At 48.0% G+C, this 20,504-nt stretch overlaps 1 protein-coding gene across 1 annotated transcript in view; it reads left to right on the forward strand.

Annotated features, from left to right (window-relative positions):
• The first annotated feature begins 6 nt into the window (after positions 1–6).
• The window catches only part of OLFML2B (olfactomedin-like 2B), a 35,265-nt gene continuing 14,767 nt past the window's right edge, over positions 7–20,504 (forward strand). Inside the window, exons 1-4 of the mRNA XM_008573558.1 lie at positions 7–566; positions 3,033–3,296; positions 5,272–5,379; positions 17,211–17,387. Coding sequence (XP_008571780.1) covers positions 393–566; positions 3,033–3,296; positions 5,272–5,379; positions 17,211–17,387 — 723 coding nt within the window. The 5' untranslated portion in view covers positions 7–392. The remainder of the gene's footprint in view (positions 567–3,032; positions 3,297–5,271; positions 5,380–17,210; positions 17,388–20,504) is intronic.

Consider the following 20,504-nt stretch of genomic DNA (forward strand, 5'->3'; position numbering starts at 1 on the left):
CCGCCCCGCGCCGGGTCCCTTGTGCCGCGGCTCCCCGCCGCCCGCCCCGGCGCGCACAGCCTGCGTCTGCCCGGACGCCTGCCTTCCACCTGAGCCCTCTCCAGCGGGCGACGCGCTCGGGTAGCCCGTGCCCGCCTCCTCCTTCTCGGTCACCTCTTCCTACCCTGCGTCTCGCTCTCCCTTGGGGCTGCACAGTCCAGGGGCTGCTGGCGTCGGGAAGGAGATGCCCAGGGTCTCCGAGGCGCACCCTCCTGGCCCGCTCAGCCGCACCCAGCTTTAGAAGGCGCTCTGAGCAGCCGCCGACGGGACACCCTCTCGCCTCAGTACTCGCTGAGACCCCCGACCCCAGCCGTTCTCCGAAGGGGCCGAGCCCCCCCCTTGTCGCGTCCCTCATGGCCACGCGCCTGCTGCTAGTTCTCTGCTTCGCTCTGGTCGTGGCTCCCGGCTGGGGGTCCGGCCCTGCTCCCACAAGCATGAGCGAGCCCCCAGAGATGCAGACGGTGCCGCCCACGGAGGATGAGACTCTGCAAAACGAGGCTGACAACCAGGAGAACGTTTTATCTCAGGTAGGATGCCGCGTCCCCTGACCGTCCCGGCTGCCCTGGTGGCAAGAACCAGAATGTGGTCCTTGCTGAAGCGTTTGGGGGCGGCCGTTTTCCCTTCCATTATCTACGGGAAGAATATTTGCTTTCATTTATAAGAACATTTTCTTAAATGGAAGGACGTGGGTCCTCCTCTCAAAATCATGGGGTCTTTCAAGGTTACTGAATCAGGAGAACGGAGAGAAGGAAGGGAAGACTCCACACAACTCTGAGAAGAAAGAAAAAAAAATTTTTTTTTTTTTTTTTTGGTTTAAGGGTTGTGAAAAGTCTCTCGTGTCTGGGTAGCTGTTTGTCAGAACTGGAATGTGAAAACAGGCGTGTATGTTGGACAGGAGGCAGATGGCGCAACCCATGGGGAGATATTTTTATGGCATAGGATGAGACACTCAGGCAGAAGCATGGGGAGAGGACAGAAGAGCAACATGTGTGATAAATGTGAGGTGACCCCAAAACAGAGGGCCCGACCGACAACAGGACCGGTGTACTGCGAGGGTACAATGGGAATGCAGTTCCATGCAGGTCTGGTAGACAGTGGGGCCAAGTTACAGATGACAGTGATGGGCTTCGTAACATGTCTGTTTACAAAGCACTTGTGCTTGTTTTATCTGACTCAGTCCTCAAAACACCCTGATACCCATTCTATCAATAAGGACCGTACTGCTGAAGAGCACTAGCATGGGTAGAGCCAGGCCTTCTGACAATCCTCAGCCCAGATCTCATGACTGGAAAGCACCGTCTCTCTAGACTGTTTATTCCACGCTCTCCAGAGCTGGCATGATGATGTATGGTGGGTGTCACCATAGTCCTTGGGATGAGGGATGTCTGAGCAAGGATCCCTATAGTGCTGCCTGCATCTCCACTAAGCCCTTGGACTGGGTCTTGTGTCCTTCCTGTAGAAAGAGTGATCACCTCCACTTGGGGATTTATTAAACACCAGTCTCCTCACTCTTCCTTTAATAATTATGCTAATATATGCCTTATACCCACCCATAACCTCATACTGACCCCTCAACTGAAAAGACGTAAAAATCCCTCACATTGGGATTCTGGAACACCGTCAACAAAAGCTTTTCTGAAACCTGAGCCTCCTGAAAGGAAGGCATCCACCCCGGGTTCTCAGAGCAGGGTTATGTAGGAATCTAGGCAGAGTTTCAGAAAGTAGACAGCCACGATTTACTATCAGCCCATGCAGACCAGCTGCTTCAGTCACCCTGAACTACACCTCCTTCTTCCTCTGATCCATTCTCTATTTGACAACAGCCCTAAAACAAATGTTAGTATTAGCAGAAACCCAACCTTTGCAAGGAAAACATTACATGCCTTCTTCCCCCCAGCATCCCAAGGAACATTTCTACTCAAGCTCAATGCCTGTCTGCCAGCCTGCCTGCCTGCCAGGATCATTAGTCAAGCCAAGGAAACCCTTCTGCCTGCCTAGGAAGAGAGTCTTGGCTTTGGGGATGTAGGGTCTGTTGGAAAGGAACTCGGGGTGGGAGTGGGGGGGTGATTCCCAGGAAGTACCCAGAATGGGGGCTCCAAAAAGCCTACTGTTGCGTGTTTTCCTCCTGGAGAGGCTGGCAGAGGCACATGCTCAGAAGGAAATGTTTAGTATTGTAGAAGCAGCAAACGCTGCCAGTTTGCTGTCCTGGTTTTGGCCTGGGGTTTGGATTAAGAAGCTGTTCTAGGAGCCACATGAACACTTAGGCTGAGTAAACCTTACTGTCTTCTGGACCCGTCTCTCTCCTCCCTACTCCCTTTTTCCAAAACTAACCCATCCTTCAAGGCTCAGATCAAATAACATTTCCTCCAAGGAGTCTTCCTTTGTCCCCAGTTGGAGGCACTCTTAGCTCCCACTGCACTGTGTCTACACTTGTCACTCTCTACTCCGTATGACTGGTATTTATGTGCCACATGCACTTGAGAGCAGCTGTCCATCTGGTCCATCTCCTTACCTCTCCCAGCACCTCCCACAATCCCTAGAAGGCACTGAATGAATGAATGAATGAAATGAACCAATGAGGAGGGAAGCCAGAAGTCTTCAAACTTGGATAGCAACTTTCTAATCCCTCCATCAACCCCTTCTCCTTTTCCTTTTTTGATCTACACCGGGATTCTTGCTGAAGGCAAGGGCTATTGGAAGAATGATGGGGCTTATTTATTTTTTTTCCTTTAAATGATGAAAGGCTAAGGCTCCCTGAGAAATACACAACTTTCCAAGACAAACGAAGAGAGCTGAACTCTGAGTGCCGTCATGGAAATATCAGACTCAGCAAATTGCATGGCGATGACCTATTCACTCCATGGTTCAGAGTGGTCCGAGGTCTCCAGATAGAGCAGGACATTTGACAAAGTAGATAAAGAGCTTCCTTCAGGAGCCTGACTGGCACTTGTGTTTGATACCTTCCCCAACCCATTTTCTCTGTGTGCTTCTAGTTGCTGGGGGACTATGACAAGGTCAAGGCTGTGTCTGAGGGCTCGGACTGTCAGTGTAAGTGTGTGGTGAGACCCCTGAGCCGAGATGCCTGCCAAAGGATCAACGCAGGGGCCTCCAGGAAAGAAGACTTCTACACCGTGGAGACCATCACCTCAGGCTCATCCTGCAAGTGTGCCTGTGTCGCGCCCCCATCTGCCCTCAATCCCTGTGAGGGAGACTTCAGGCTCCAGAAACTGCGGGAGGCAGACAGCAAGAACTTGAAGGTAGGACCTGGTGTGGGCAATGCCATGGATCAGAGGGCACCATAGGGACCCATGAGTCCAGCAGGGCCATTGCTAGGGATTGTAAGGCCTTTGAAGGAGGTCAGGCCCTGGTTCCCAGAGTCTTGTGTATGGATCCAAGGCTGATGTTCTGACAAACTGGTCATTTCAGCCCTGGTGTCTGAGGGAGATGCTGAGAGCAAAATGTGCCTGCCCCTCCTTGTGGAGCTAGGGAGGCTTAGCCTGGGACCAGCTGCCAGGCCCAGCTGGCCAAAGAACTCGGCATTCTTCTCCAGGAAAATTGCTACCATGATTTACTGTCAGCCCAGCATGCATCCTGAAGAGGCAAAAGAAACACAGAAAGGAGTGAGCCTTTTTGTTCTCAGCACAAGGGCTGGGGTGGCCCAGGGGCCTGCTCTAGGCCAGGTCCTCAAACTGTGATCCTGTGATCATGCTCCATAGGGTGGGGAAGCTCAGGCCCTCCCTGGGCAGCCCCACTGATTGGCTGAGGGTTTTATCTGGTCCCACACTACTGCCTTCACTTGCAGTGTAGGGTGGTGGAATGAGCTTGTTTTGGAGTCAGGTGGACTTGGGTTCAGATCATTGCTGTATAATTCTGCTCAAGTTATTTAACTTGTCTGATCTCAGTCTCTTTGAACATTTACTTCATGAGGTTGTGAGAATCAATGAGATGGCAGCTATGGAGTTCTTGGCACCATGCCTGACATTCAGTTAGGCATGACTATGCAAATGAATGAATGAATGACTATGTCAAGTGCTACTGCTGTGCCTGGCACCTGGTATTCACTTAGTGACTTGTAGTCACTGATATCTCTTTAAGCAGAGTGCTCTTTTACCAGTATAAAGAACATCCCAGGATTTAGCTGCATTACTCAGATCTGCAGCTCTGCCATGAAACTACTTTCTGAACCAAGTGCCACAGCCACCTGGTTATATGATTGGACTCGGGGAATTCTAGAACAACATCAGGCAAAATTTCTATTAGGAATCAGAAAATCCTCATAGTACATACTAACCAGCTACCATTCCATGACCATTAGCCAGGTTCAGCTATCTTCCTCCCGTGGGGAGAAGAAGGCTCTTCTTCTAAACATGCATATTTTGTACATGGAATTCTTCATTTTGAAACAAGGCTGGAAGATGAGTGGGAAGCAGAGATTGCAAAAGTGTGGCCCAGCAAACTCTTATAGGGACTGGCCCTTGGCAGGGAGGTTCCGTTTAAGCATCTCTCATCTGTCCCCTTTGCCTGCAGTCTGTATGCCCTGGATGCCACTAGAGCTTTGGCCACCTTCCTTCCAGTGGCTCTGTGCTGGCAGGAGGGACAGTATTGAAAAAAACTGAGAGGGCTGGATGCCTTATGGCAGCTTGCAATCTCAAAAATGGGCTTTTGGGTCTCCTTTACCACAGGGTCAGTTTAGCTTTTCATGCTAAGGAAAACCTGTTGGTGCCTTCTAGGGCCTTTAGTAGACAATGAACTTGAGTGTTTCAGAAGCATATCCTCAAAGTATTAACATTTATAGCCACTTTGTTGAGTATTTATAGATTACCTGTTATGGGCCAGGTACCATGCTAGATATCTTGGGGTAAGAGATGAAGAAATAGATGCTACTTTGAAGGAGCTCAAAGTCTAGTAGGAAAGATTGATGTGCACGCAATTGACAGATTTCATAAAAGAGTCATAAAAAGTTTGTGAAGGTGTCTAGACCTCAAGTTTACTTGTTCTTGTAGGATTCTCCCATATTCTTACCCAAACATTCTAGAAGGCAGAATACACATACACCATTGTGCTTGTCAGCATCCCCACCTGCCTACACAAACGCGTTTCTGAGGGCCACCTCTCAATTTCTGGCTAGTGGCTTCCCTGTCAAGCTTCCAACATGGAGATCTGAAAGGAAGCTTCTCCCACTGTGGTCTGTATGCCCCAGCCCTGGACTAACCCCTTGCCCTTGTTTCCTAGCTCTCCACAATCATAGACATGTTGGAAGGAGCTTTCTATGGCCTGGATCTCCTGAAGCTACATTCAGTCACCACCAAACTGGTGGGGCGAGTGGATAAACTGGAGGAGGTAAGGGAGACTCTGGTTTCCATATCTTTCTCTTGATCAAATCCAAAAGAATATCCAACTTCCCACAACATTTTTTCATAAAGCATGTGCCCTTACTAGACTTAACCCATTCTGTTCTTTGGAAAGGAAAAAAATATATATAAAACATCCATTCCAAATAAAGCCAAATTCTTGGAGGCAGAGAGAATCAGTGAAGTAGAAATGTTAAATATCTTCTGGGCCGGCCCGGTGGCGCACTGCTACAGTGCGCCGCTTGGGAGCGCTGCGGCGCTCCCACCAAGGGTTCGGATCCCATATACAGACCAGCCGCTCACTGGCTGAGCGAGGTGCGGGTGCAACACCGAGGGTTGCGATCCCGTTGCCGGTCCCGGTCCGGTGCGGGCGCAACACTGAGGGTTGCGATCCGTTGCCGGTCACGAAAAAAGATTAAAAAAAAAAAAAAGATAAATATCTTCTATTTATTCATCTATAAGAACCATATAACCGATGTATTTCTATTTTTACCTTGACTTCCAGGGAACTCAGAGATAAATGAAATGTTAAAGTACAATAAGTATTTTATTTCCAGTTTTAAGGTAGAGTCCTCTGCCTCCTGGGTATTTGGTTGCTATTTTCTTTAATTGTTCTGGTGCATGCCTGTGTGTGTGTATATATATATGAATCCATCTTAAATCTATTTTAGAGAAAGAAGACATAAAAATGATTAGTAATAAATAGTGTTCCCTACTGGACATTCAGGCTGGTTACACCCACGAAGAATAGACCAGTAGTGTAATTGTCATAGACAAAGACATCACATTATTCTGACTGTGTTCCAGAGGGATGTACAGCGGGTGCCATCATTTTCATCTAGTGGCATATGATGTGATCATGGGAGCTAGGAGTTGTTATAGACACAGTAATAATGTTGACATTATTTTGTTGCTGTAGTATTTTAACATATAGATGAGGAATCATTTAATCACCACAAAATAATGGTTATCATTCAGCCTTATTGATGAGAAGCTTGTGAGTATGTTTCATTGACTGGCATTCACTTCTTGGACTGATCCTTGAAATATTGACTCAAAGAGCTGCTGCTTCAAGTAGAAATCCATTTCTTTAAATTTTAGAGTTACTCTTAAGTGGTAAATTTAATCTGAATGCCAGTAAACATATCAATATTTCTTATGAAAAAGTAGGTTTCTGGGGTCTATCATGGATGAGCTGAGTTTCCTTGATGGGTGATTAGTAGATTTAGGATGTGAAAAAAGTAGTTCATGGCAGAAAGAGCGCCAGCCTAGCAGTCAGGAAAGTGAGTTACTCTGGTCTATCATGGATGAGCTGAGTTTCCTTGATGGGTGATTAGTAGATTTAGGATGTGAAAAAGTAGTTCATGGCAGAAAGAGCGCCAGCCTAGCAGTCAGGAAAGTGAGTTACTCCTTGTCTCCTGTTATGAAGCAGCACATCTTATCTGCTCCATCTGTAAAATGGGAATGGTACTCTGTCTACTTTGTATGATTGCTGAGGGTATAGAAGGAGCACTTATCATGAAAATACTTTGAAATGGTTAAATTAAGTGAGGCACTTGGGTTATGAGAAAGGAGAGATTGGGGGCAAACATTCCCACATTGCTTTGCCAGGAGATCTGGGACAAAGATGTAGAAACGTTGTAGTTACAGGGATTGGTTTCGGCACACTCCTTGCACTCCTAAAAATGTTCCCAGAAAGTGAACACCAGTTCCTTCTCCCCCCACCCTCAGGCTTGGCTCATCCAGAGCCCAAGCTTTGTTGGCAGGTAGAGGTGGCCGACAGGACCACATCAGTCCTCTCCTCGCTTTCTGTCCACTCTCCTCCACAGGCTCCCTAAGAGAACTAGGCCACTAGGCATCTTGAGTCTCTCCTTCCCCACCATTGACAACCGGAATGATGAGATTGGGAATGGTCAGCACCATCCTATTATCAACAGATTCCATGCAGGCTTGGGACTCTTTCTCATATTCCAAACCACTTTCTGATTCTTTCAGATGGGTTCAAAAGCAATTAAACCAGGGTCCAATATTGGAAAGTGCCTGTTTCACCAGGCCCCGAACCATTCAAATAATGCAATGCTCCTTTAAGAAAAGGATTGCATTTTTCTAGGAACAGAGGTGACAGCCACCTCTTCTGCTTTCACCTGACCTTGGCAGCCACATGATTTTTATTCTGTCTGGAGAACACAGCCTGGAGAAGATAGCTCCAGGGGAGAGCACAGCGCTTGCTCAGAGGCCAACATTAGGCACTCAGCCTCTGGGAAGGCCGGTCGGCTGGGCTCTGTTCAAAGGCCACAACCTATTTCCAGCCTTGTCTATCAGCTCAACCGTTTCTGCTGGCCAAGGGTAGGAGTGTGGGTGAATTTGATGCAATGCCAATGCCCCAGCAGGATGGTATTTTCTGTGCAGGCACACAATAACTGGGTTTTTGGCAAAAACAATCTTAGTTACATCAATGAGAGTATTCTCTTTTTCAAAACTGTTATATTTAGTAGCAAAAACTGGTCCTTTATAATAAAAATAATTATAATAATAAATAATCTATTACATTTACATAGTATTTTATGGTTTTTAAAGCATTTCATACACATTTGACCCATTTGTTCTTGTGAATTGGGCAGAGTGAGACCCTTGGAAATTAGACGACTTGTCTAAGATCACAGTGTGAGGAAGTGAGGCCTGGGGCTCAGGCCTTCTGGTTCCTGGTCAAGGGCTCTTTCTAATCAACCCCATAAGTTTCTTCGAATCACTGCTGTCTGCCCTGTAAGCATCAGTTTTTCCTAACCAGAACTTAAAACAATAGCTCTTCCAAGGGAATTTCTAGGCAGAACTGTGACTGTATCTCTTAGTCCAATTAAATAAGATTAACCTTGAATTAGGAAAGGTCCCACCCCATAGGAGTTTTCCCAAAATGAGGCAGTGCAAAGCAATAGGGTTCTGTGATATGACAGTAAGAGTGGTCGGATGGGTCCGGGCCCCTAGGCCTGAAGAGTGCAGCACTGTATTTTGGCTTGAGTTCGTCTCCTAGCTCATGCCAGCTGACTGTCTGCAGCCCACAATAATCGAAAAGGCAGAATGTTAGGTAAATGGAAAAAACACTCTCTCCAGCCTGGCTCTGCAGGAGGAATGGAAATGAAATTCTGTTCCTGGTCCTTGGATATTCTTGAATCCCAATGGGAGTTCTTTGGAGGTCAGACAGGACAAAAAGGGTCAGAGCAGAGAGGCATTCTGCCCAGAGTAAGATCGGTGCTTGGCACTATACGCGGGCATACGCATATAGGATATAGCCACAGTTCCACGCTGGGTATACAGGAGGATGTGGGAATGGAAACTCCATTTGCAGATGAAAGAGGAAGGAAAGAGAGAGAAATGAAATCTGAACTATTCAGAGTCTCACCTCCTGGTAAAATCAGCTCTGGGAGCTCTGCTTAGTGGAATGAGTTTGGTTAAGCTTTTGTTTTAAATCGTGAAAAATAATACATGTATAGAAAAGTGCATAGACAATGACTGTACAGCTTAACAAATTATTATAAAGCAAATACCCATGTAACTACCATCAAGCTCAAGAAATAGAGCAGTGTTAACATCCCAAAAGCCCCCCACATGCCCTCTCTCACCCCTTCCCTGAAGGGAAACTACCCTGACTTTTACGTTAATCATCTTCCTTGCTTTTCCTTATAGTTTCATCATCTAAGAATGCATTTACTATATACTAAATAGAGTAGTTTTGCCTGTCTTTGAACTTTAAATATATAGAATCCTATAGAATTGTGTGTGTGTGTGTGTGTGTGTGTGTGTGTGTGTGTGTGTTGGGCTTCTTTCACACAACTTTTAATTTTTAATATTTACCTATGTTGCTTTACTGTCTGTGGTTTATTCATTTTTATTGCTGTGTAGTATTCTATGTATGAATACACCTCAATTTATTTATCTGATGATTGATGCGTAGGTTGTTTCTAGTTTCATAATTCATAATAGCCCCATGAACATCCCTGTGCACACCGTGGTGCATACCTGCATGCATTTCTCTATGGTATATGAGTAGGAATGGAATTAGTGGGTCATTAGTTATACTTACATTCAACTTTAAGAGATATTGCTAAACTGTTTCCCCAAGTGGTAGGACAAGTTTATACTCTTTCCAGCAGGGTATGAAAGTTCCAGACACCTCCTCACCAACACTTGATTTTGTCAGGCTTTTTAATTTTTGACACTTTGGAGGGTATATCTTAGTGGGGTCATTTCACTGTGTTCCAGAAATTTAACTCCACAAACATCTTTCTTATTCATCTGGAAGAGGTCTGAAACCTCCTGCACCAATTTTAGAAGTTGTCCAGGAAAAAGAAACGCTGAAGGTAGTTAAGAGCCCAAGGGCAGACCTCAGCTGGCCCTCTCCTGTGAGTGGCTGGGAAGGGGATGAAAGAAGTGTGGGTGTGTGTTGGAGTTGGGGGTGGTGGGCCAGAGCATAGGTGCCAGGAGAGATGGGCATTAGAAGTCTAGAAGGAAAGCCTGTAGCTTCCAAAGGCAAAGACAAAACCTGTTCATTGCTCATAGATCTGGCTGTGGCACTGATTCAGCTCAAGAAAAGACTATCACCCTGAGCTCTGAGGGCACCCAGAGACCCAAAGTCTTTTAGGCTGCCCAGGCCTGAAAAAGAATTCTGGAGGAAGCAGAACTAGACGCATGGGCTACAACACCAAGTACCACATTCTGCTTCCAAGGGCAGATTTATTACTGAAGTGGAGAAAAAGACAAACAGAGGGGGACAGATCATTAAAATAATCTCTTCTAGCACCAAGTCTTTAGCTGGATTAAGTCATTCCCATAAAAATTGCAAATCTTTGTGAAGAAACGCCCCACCCCCACTTAGCTGCAGGATACCTGTAAATGTTTATAAGTACTTGGATATGCTTATGACTGTGTACACATGTGCCCTTGTGTATGTGTGAGTGCATATCCTGTGCTCTTAAAATAAATGCATGCCTACAAGCTTTCCGTAGTGTAATTTCTGTTGCTAAAGCTTTGCCCCTCCTGGTATGTGACTTTCTCTTGCACCTACCTGCTGGAATTTGCAGACTCCATCCAAGAACACAGATGGGCACCACAGAGCCTTGTGTGTTAGCCAAAGCCCTTTCCTTTGATAATGTTGCATCCAAGGAAGATTTAAAGTCTATGATGGATTTACCAGCCCCAGAACTGGCCTACTCCCCAGAATGTGCTGGCACAGGCATTACTGAGGGTTCTCCCCTAAACCTAAAGATTGGTGGCTTTTGTATTTCTGGTCTGGAAGGCAAGATCAAAGGAGCATTCCTGACCCCAGGGGACATATCTTTTCACCAACCAATAGGAAAATGTAATTTTCATGTGTGCAGGCTTGGCTGTGAGTTAGGGAGCTGTCTCTTTCCAAGCTTCCCTTTCCTCCCACCTTCCACTCCCATCTAAACACCCCAAGTGCTCACTCTCTCTCCCAACCAAATTTGCTTTCTCAGAAGGGTTTGCTGTAAGTCACTTCAGAGGAGAATCGCTCACCCTGTCTCACTACAGTGTTCTCGTCTGTGTAAAGGCAGGGGCTTAGAGGCAGTGTTTCTAAGATACATTTCAACTCTAACATTATTTAATTCAATTTACATCTTACTCTGAGTTCAAGCCAATATATTACCTCTCCTGGGGTTATATATATTTCAAATCTAATTTGCCACTGTGGAATATAAGGTTTTCTTCTTGGCTAAAGAGACTGAAGGTATAAGAGTCAGCTCTCCCTCTGCTGGTCTAGGAAAAGTTTATAGCTGCCAGGATGTGAGAGATCGTGTGGCTGTATTTTAAGGGGTGCAGTTACCCCTAATATAGAAATTCATCAGAGGTCTGGGACTTCTTGCTCTTTACTTGTCAGACCCTCTAAGAGTCAGCTCTCCCTCTGCTGGTCTAGGAAAAGTTTATAGCTGCCAGGATGTGAGAGATCATGTGGCTGTATTTTAAGGGGTGCAGTTACCCCTAATATAGAAATTCATCAGAGGTCTGGGACTTCTTGCTCTTTACTTGTCAGACCCTCCTTCCAGGCTCTGGACTTCCAAGGGCAACTTGGGCCTAAGTCGTCTTTGTTTCTAAGGTCCTTGCCCAGCACCTGATGTGGAATAGATGCTCGACAGCTGTTTGGTTGGGTGAGCGATTGAATGCGGCAGCTGGTGGCTCCCTGAGCCCAGACCTGACTGCTGGTGTCCATCAGCTGTGGTCAGAGGGATTGCGCTGCAGCCGGCCTGCCCTACCATTAGGAGCACCGGCTGTTTCCAGCTGTTCTCCCCATCCAGCTCTCTTACCAGCGGCTGGGGACAGCTGTCAGCTGGGGTAGCTGTCCCAGGCCATCTGGTCCTAGTCGTGTCCTAGAGGGCTTGGTGGGGGAAGGGCAGGGCAAGCTGACGGGAACTGTGAGCCCTACCCCCATGGGTCCACCTCACTCCCACCAGGAACCGTGTCCTCCGCCCTCAGGCTTGCCATCTGCATGCAAGCCCTGTGCACATCCAGCTATCTCCTGGTGGGTCCTGACACTACAGGGTTTCCCAGGCAGCCTCCCTGGACATGGTGGCAAGGGCCTGCTGTGTGACTTGGGGTCAAGGTTTGGCTCACCTGCAGTCTATCTTAGTCTCGTCCTACAGGTGTCTAGTGTGTCTCTGTACCACACCCCAGCCTCAGGTGCTTTCCTTCCTCCCTGCCCCAGGCTCACCAAGCCTTAGCTCCCTTTCCCTTTCCACCTGTGGACTTGCTTCTGAGATCCCAAGGGTCCATCTCACTCCAGCCCCACGCACACACCTCAAGCCCTATTTGGTGCCAGGCATTGTGTCACATACAGCCCTCACCCATTCTCCATACCCAGCCTGGGTGCAGTGGGTGTCATTGTTCCTTTTTGCCTTACATGGTTACATACCAGGCTGTGAGTGGGGTGGGTTTCACACCTGGTAGCCAGAGCCTGCACCTTCCCCCATCCCTGGTTCTTGTCAGGAAAACAAGACCACAGAGAACTGCCAGAGCTCTGTTCCATGATCATCTTCCCCCTGGTCCCCATGGTTTTAGCTTAAGCTGCTACACAATCTCACCCAGGCACACATATACTTGTCCCAGAGCTGGACAGGGTCAGGATACAGTTCGTACCCATAAAACAGCCTTTCCCCGTGCCTGTTCCCCAAATCTGCATGTCTAGTGTTGGGCTTGAGGGCTTGTTAAAACTGTGTTCTGACCAAACGTGCTGGCTAGTGCTGACTGCCAGCTGGACTCCAACTCCACCATAACAGATGCCCTCGGCCCAGAGCCGTGCCTCGTTTGCACACTTCCTCCCCTCTGGTATCTGCACATCTGGCTGTGGTCAGCACTGGACACCTGTCCCCATCTGACAACATGGGCTTGCTCTCAGCAGACACCCTCTGATGCCCCTCCAGCCTGTGGCATTTGTTCTGTGAACACCTCTCAGTTCCTTGGCTCTGCCTAGCCCAAGCAGTCATGACACAGTTTCCAGATCTTTAACTGCCTCAGCTGGCTGTGTGCAGCCTTCTGTCCCCACCCTTATCTGCTGGCTCCTCATCCCTCCTCCCATCTCTGCTCTTCACAGCACCGGGATCCTTGGCAGGGCCATTTGTTTTGCTCACTCCTGCCAGATAGGCACCCTTCCCACCTCCTCCACCTCACTGCCTGCACTGCCCACGAGCCAAGCTGCACACACCGTAAATGTCACGGTTGCAGCTGCCCTGGAGGTGAAGAGCCTGAGGCATGAGGTCATGGTGTTCACCTGTCTGCCAGGGAGGAGCGAGAGCACCCTGCATGGGTGGCATCCCTTGAGCCTCCTGAGAAATGTCCCCCAAAAGGTCCTTGGTGTGAGGGAAGCAGAGCCCCAGGGAGGGGTCGGGGAGCTCTACAAAGCCAGTACCCCCAGGCTGGAGGTAGCTGGGTGTGGGGGGTGGCCATGGAGGGGCAGCTGCTGCTGCTGCCCTGTGGGACACCAGCTGGCTCAGCCAGCAGGCTGATGGGGTGATGCCACCGCCAGCCCCATGTTTATTCAGGCGGCTGGCGGGCTTTGCCGTTCCCGTGAGGGGAGTAAAGCATATGCTCCTCTGCGTCGTCAGGGCCAGGCCTGCCTCAAGCCCTCCTCTGTGCAAATCCAGAATAATGGCTCCTCACTGAAGCCAGAAAGGGGTTTGGAGATTATAAATCAATGAGAAGGGGTGTTCTCTAGGGGCTTAGAAACCCCAAGATCTGGGGTCTGACCCCTTGCCTCACAGTGAGAGCCTCATTGGAGGGACCAATGTTGATGTTTCGAGGTGTTCAGGAGTCAGGCAAGATCTTCTTTCCCACAGTAAAGATACTTAGGCCAAGCCATCCAGTGTACCCAGAGGTACCAGCACTTTTACTGGAGTCCAGGCTGGGCAGCAGGTGTTGTCACACTTCAGTCCCCTCCTCAGAGAGGCGTTACCAACCAGCCTCAGCCACACCGCCCTGACTTAGTTTCTTCGCAGCACTTTTCACTGGTTGATGTTTTTTTGTTTACTCATCTGTTGCTGCCTACCCCCTCATGGCATGGAGGGTGGTCTTCCCCAGGGCAGGATCCTCGTCCGTGCTGCTCACGCTTGACCCCTCAGTGCCAGCAAGGAGTACACTCGTGTGTTAATGAAGAGTAGCACACAACATCCCTGCACTGCTGGGCTTCGTGGTCTGTCTTAGGATGTGAGAGCTGTGGGAGGGACAGCCACAGGTGCTGCTCTTGGCAGGTGCTTATGGGTTCCAGTAATGCGTGAACTGCACCAGGAACTTTTCCATCAGCCCCAGAAAGAACTTGATTCCTGTCCAACAGCCTCTCTCACACATTTCTGCTCCCTTCTCCAGCATCTACACCCCAAGCTTCCTATATTTAAGGCAGCACTTCTCAAACTTTAATGTGTATGCAGAGCACCTGGGAATCTTGTTAAAATGCAGATTCTGGTTCAGCAGGGCTGGGTGGGACCTGAGAATCTGCATTTCTTACAAGATCCCACATGATGCCAATGCTGCTGGTCTCTGGACAAGCAGAGTAGTGAGGATTTATGGGAGTCCAGCATTTCTATACTTCTCAGCATATGAATACCCTCTCATATATCCTGAAACCAAACTGAGTATTCCCTGCCTTCTTGTATGTGCTTGGTGCTGCTGAGAGCTGGCCAAGTGTCAGGACTCTCTCCTGATGTTCTTAGTGCTCTAGAAAGTGAGCTGAAGAAGTGAGGACCAGGAAGCTCAGCTCTGCTGCTTTTTTTTATGACCTTGGGCAAATCGCATTCCGATTCTGAGCCTTAGTTTCCTCTCTGTAAAATGAAAGGTTAGGCTTGAATTCTGGGGTCCATTCCAGCTGTAACATTCTGTGGAAATTAACAACCACTTAGCATATTCCACGCACATCCATATATATTATATTCATTTAATCCTCATAACAACCCATAGGGAAAGTGCTAATGTATTATTACTACTTTACAGATGGGAAACAGAAGCAAAGGGAGTTTAAGTAATTTCCCTGAGATCGCAGGTCTAGCAATAGCAGCACTGAGGTGTGAACCACAGAGTTTCCTCCAGAATCCATGCTCTTAACCATTGCACTTGACTGCCCCAATAACCCCTATCAGGAATGACTACACACCCAGTATCACCACTCATTCCAAGTATTCTTGAAACAAGATCTCTTTCTCATGCACTTTAGCTCTCAGTTAATTCTGTGCAATTTAGAGAGGCTGGCTTGGCCTAAGCCCTGTAGAACACATTGAGCCCTTCCAGTGCTCAAAATTTGGCCTGCCATGAAATGCTATGAGAATGGCATGGCTGATGGGTCTGGAGCCTGATTATTTTAAAAAGCACCTATTTGGGCTCCTTTGAGCAGCTCCTGTAGGAGCCACTGGAGCCACAGTGTCTGTGTGTCATGGTCTGCCTGAATACGTACACATCCCCCTGGCTCTGAGCCACTGTGGCTTTCCTCCAGGATGTAGTAGCATCTCACCAGGCCACAGGGCTATGCCTGGCAGGATCTAGAAGCTTTCACACTTCCCATGTCTGTTTGTTAATGAAAGATGGAAAGCAAACACATCCTCTGTTTTACATGGCTGCTTCCTCTTCCAGTCTCATAAACACGGCCCAAAGAAGAACATCACATTGAAAAATTTGGATGCTCATGGAAACCTTAGGATGGAGGCCAAAGTTGGACAATGTTGTGCCTCTATGTGGTCAAACTTCTCCAAAAATAACTAGAGAAGAAAGGGCATCTCTAAGCCTACTGACAACATTCTCATGATTCAAATCCCATTCAGCGTTTACTTTCTCCAGGAAGGTGCCTCTGACACCTCCAGCCCAGAACTAATGAAATCTCACTTTTGCCACTTACAGACCCTGATGTGGTTGGTCTCTCCCCAGTTATAGTTGCCATCTTCCCCACCCACACACAAGACAAGAACCCTAAGGGTATTTTGAGCCTTTCTTTCTGCCACACTGCACCTTTGACACTTGGGAGGTACTGACCAGTGTTGAAGTGTAGCTTTGGCCGTTCTTGGTATGGACCAGGTTTGGACCATGGCTAATTTGCCAAGTGGAGGGTCAGTGAGGGAAACTGTTTTGATAGGTAAATAGGAAAGTTTGAAGCCAGCTGCTATGGGTTAAGTGTGTTCCCCAAAAGTTCATGTATTGGAAATTTGACCCCCATTGTAACAGTGTTAAGAGGGTGGGAAATCCAATTATGGTATTTGAAAGGTGGGGCCTTTAAGAGATGATTAGATTGTGAGGACTTTGCCCTCGTGAATGGGTCGATCAAAATGGAGTGTTCGGCCCATTCTTGCCGTGCAATACCCTGAGTTGCTGTAGAGAGTCACCCCACCATGAAGAACTCTCACAGATGTATTCCCTGGACCTTGGACTTCCCAGCCTCCAAACTGTAAGAAATAAATTCCAATTCTTTATAAATTACCAAGTTTCAGGTATTCTGTTATTAGCACCAGAAATGGATGAATACACCAGCCTACCAATTTTCTATGCAAATGATGCTTTTTAAAGTGCTGGGAAACAGTTTGTGCTCTTTAGAAAAGCAGACTAAAAAAAAAAAAAAACATCAAACTGGGCGGCCCGGTGGCGCACTCGGTAAAGTGCAGTGCTTGGGAGTGCGGTGACGCTCCCGCCGAGGGTTCGGATCCCATGTAGAGACCGGTCCGCTCACTGGTTGAGTGCGGTGCGGGCGCGACACCGAGGGTTGCGATCCCGTTGCCGGTCGCGGTACAGGCGCGACAATGAGGGTTGCAATCCCGTTACCGGTCACGAAAAAAGACAAAAAGGAAAAAAAAAAAAAAAAGAAAAGCAGACTAAATAGTTGTTTTTTTTTTTCTTTTTGGCCACCTCATCTAAAATTGCTTAGAAAACCCTTCTTTTATTAATTGAGTGACCGGTTCACATGTATGGGGTGCAAGTGAATGGAATTTTTTGTAATGTTCATCATCACTGGGTTAGGGTGGACTGTATAGAAATGACAGAAAAAGAGCCAGGTGTCCTGGTGGCTCAGGGACATGGCAATGTTACTATTAGAAAAATTATGGTAGTTTGGGCAGCATTTCCAGTAGCTAGACACACCAGAGCTGGGCTGCTCTGGAAATGCTACCAGGGAAGCTGGCACTGGTCCTCAGCACAGGGCTGGGCACACTCTCAGGTCCCAGTCACCTGTTGGCCCATTTCTCAGCCTGTCTGTTGTGTCTCTGTGCGCTGAGCAGAAGACGGCTATTTGCTGTCTCCTGCTTGTCTTCAAAACACTTTTATGGATCCTCTTTTTAAATGTTTTCTCAGGAAGTTTCTAAAAACCTCACCAAGGAAAACGAGCAAATCAAAGAAGACATGGAGGAAATTCGAACTGAGATGAACAAGCGAGGCAAAGAGAACTGCTCCAGTGACATCCTAGATGGCATGCCAGACATCCGCTCGGCCCTGCAGAGGGATGCGGCGGCAGCCTACGCCCACCCAGAGGTATAGCCCCAGCCGCCCAGTGCTCCTGATCACAGCCCCCAGAAGCGTGATACCAGCATCTCTTATCTGCGTAGAGCTTTGCAGGGTTCAGTCTTTTCACGGTTAGGGTTTCATTTCATCCACGTGATAATTCTGTAGGTTTGATAGGCCGGGTTTACCCCATTTTACTTAACACTGAAGCCCAGAGAGGTTTGACAAGTAAGTGTGGAAGCCAGGACTGAACTCTGGGTCTCCTGAGTCCCAGTGCCCATTTTTTTGATAGCCTGCCCCGCCTTTGTGCACATCTCTTGTATTTGTCAGTAAGGAGGACATAAGTGCTGGCTTGTCTGGACCATCCTGGTTGACTCCTGCAGTTCTGGCATGATTATTAATAGTATCCTCTTTTATTCTCAAAAATGTCCCAGTTTGGAAACAATAAATTATATGGTCCCCACTATTTACAGCGGACTTTGTAATTTACTACATACTTTCATCACTATACCGTGTGGTCTTCACCACAGCTCTGGAGAGCAGGCTGGGCAGAGATTGGTAAGGTCAATTTACAGATGAGGAAGCATACCCAGCAGTGCTCATGGTCCCCTAGCCCAGACAGTCAGTGGTGACAGAGGATCTCAGACCTCCAGCCAGTTGTGTCCCTAGCACAAGGTTACCCATGCAGGAGATGGAACACTGAATAATGTGATCTGGGGGACACCAAGAGACTTACTTAAAAATGCCTCCCCATTTGTTGCCTGTTTCCTTTGGCTCCAGTTACTACTAAGTTGTCTTTATGTGCTAATGGTGAAATGCATTACATTTAATGTATTAGGTTATCTACTAAATTGATGTCCATTCCTGGACAGGCATTAATTTGGGAGATAACCCAAAAGACTAGAAGAGGAAGCAGGTACATTTTGGAGGCAGGACTAGAAGAGTCCTATTAGCAAGGCAGGTCTGGATGAAGTATTATAAAAGGGGTCCCTGGAAAAGCAGGGGATAGCAGCATTTAAGAGCTGCCTTGCTTACTCTAACTGGTTACCAAGGGTCGGCAGTGGACAGCAGAGCACACTGGTGTCAGGGGGTGGGTTCCAGGTGGCTTCCAGGTGTGCTGTTGAGGGATCCCTTCAGCCTCAGGTGTGAGTTGAGCAGGCCCTGGGATAGTCAGAGCCCCTGAGCCAGTTTCTCTGTGTCCTGTGACATGAGAAAGGTTGGGAAGCATTGCTCTGCAGGACTCTGTTGCCAGGGTCATTAAGAGCTGGGGTAAGAGAGGAAGGAAGGTTGGGTATGTGGGCTTGGAACTCTTGGGTAGAGAAAGTCATCAAAGTGGTGCCAAGCAGGCAGCAGCTGTGGGTTTGGAGACTCTTGGGCACATGTGTTCCCAAGGCACTATAACAGGCAGATTAGGACTTCTGAAGCAACAAGCCCTGAAAAGGTGTCTGCACTCTCCCCAATATGTAGCTCAAAGTAAAAATTCCAAACCATAAAATAAGTATAAGGAGGACCAATAATTTTCTGGCTTTGCCCATGATGACTACTTTGATGCTTTTTTGGAAATATCATATTCCTTCAAAAATTATTTTTATACTCATTTTTGGGTGTCCCTGACATGCTGGCTACTGAACATATGTTTAGTCTGCTTGGTGGGCCATCCCTGAGTGGGTCTGAGCTCATCAGCCAAAGAGCCAGAGGACACTGGGCTGGAAGAGACTGGGAGGTACAAGCCAGTCACACCTGGACCCAGTGTCTCTTATCTCAGCCCTTCTGGCACCCTTGGCCAGCCCTGCTGCCCATGGAGCCAGGCGTCCCTTGCCCTCTCTGGCTTCCAGTTTTGCATTCGGCTAAGCTTGAGAATTCATCTGTTGTCTTGATGACACATTTTGTGGTATGTTCGGGAACCCAGCTCAGATTTCCTGAGGGCAAACAGCAAACCAAATCAAACACACCAAATGCTTTTTCTCCTTGCTCAGCAAAGTCCTTTCCCCTCCTCAAATCCCCATTCATCACACTGCTGAGGTTAGCACAATCCATCCAAAGTCGGGGGAGCGGGGCGGGTTGGGGAGGAAGTGGTGAAGGAGGCCCAAATATAGGATCTTCCTCTCCCTCTTCATCCCTCTGTCTCTTTTCGTAAACTCCATGCTGGAAAGGGGGCGAGTAGAGTGTAGGGGTTCAGTTGTTTGCTTTCAGGGTTCTTATAGACGATGGCAGGGTTTCTTGGAATGGTGAAGGGCAGTTTCTTGGAGGCCTCTCTGCAGGCTGGTCCTTGCCTGGAGGGTTGGCCGGGGACTCTAGATGCTGGGTTGGGAGTAGAGAGGGCAGGGTGGGAGTGAGAACACTGATGTCAGGAGTTGAAGTCACACAACAGACTCTTGGATTAACACAGAGGAAATCAAAGATTGGTGGGGGCTGCTGTCGCCCAGTGCAGCCTGTCGCCAGTGAATCCAAGGAAATTACATGTTCTCTGGCAAAGGCTGTCCATGGTCTTGCTCCATCTCCTTGGCTGGGAGAAAGAACTGCAGTTTCTGCCCTTCCCTGAGAGCCTGGAATTAAAGACAGTTCCTGGGGTTTGCCACGAAGAAATGACAACCTGCTTTTGCAATGCAGAGGGGAACCAGGGCCCAGCAATTAGATGGCCCTCAGCGTCTGAGTCAAGGGCTGTGGCCGGGGCCTTTTGTCAGCCTCCCAGGCAGCTCTTCCCAGTAGGAAATGAGGGATCTCCCAAGTCTGCTGGTCAGGAGCCAGACCATGGCCCTGAGGACTTGGGGACGTAGATGATTTTTTGGATGGCAGATAAGTTAGTCCCATGGTCACTGCTATGGGCAGTGAGGCTTAATTTAAGGAGGAGCACAGGCTCTGAAGGCTGGCAGCCCTGGGCCTTCTTGATAGTTGAGTGACTTATTAGGTGTCCCTTTCAGCCACTTAATTGATTGGCTTTCAACCAAATTGCTAAATAACTCTGAGCCTCTGTTTCATCATCTGTAAAATGTAGGTAATAATATCTACTTAGCCCCATTGCTGTACGGATTAAAAATAAAATAAAGGGACATGGCCATAATAGATGTCCATTAAAATATAATCACCACCGACTCAGTATCCCCTACACCTCTAGTTGAGATCACTTCACCAGCAAGAACAGGGAAT

The sequence above is a fragment of the Galeopterus variegatus genome, unplaced genomic scaffold (genome assembly GCF_000696425.1).
Source record: "Galeopterus variegatus unplaced genomic scaffold, G_variegatus-3.0.2 Scaffold933, whole genome shotgun sequence".
Lineage (NCBI taxonomy): Eukaryota > Metazoa > Chordata > Mammalia > Dermoptera > Cynocephalidae > Galeopterus > Galeopterus variegatus.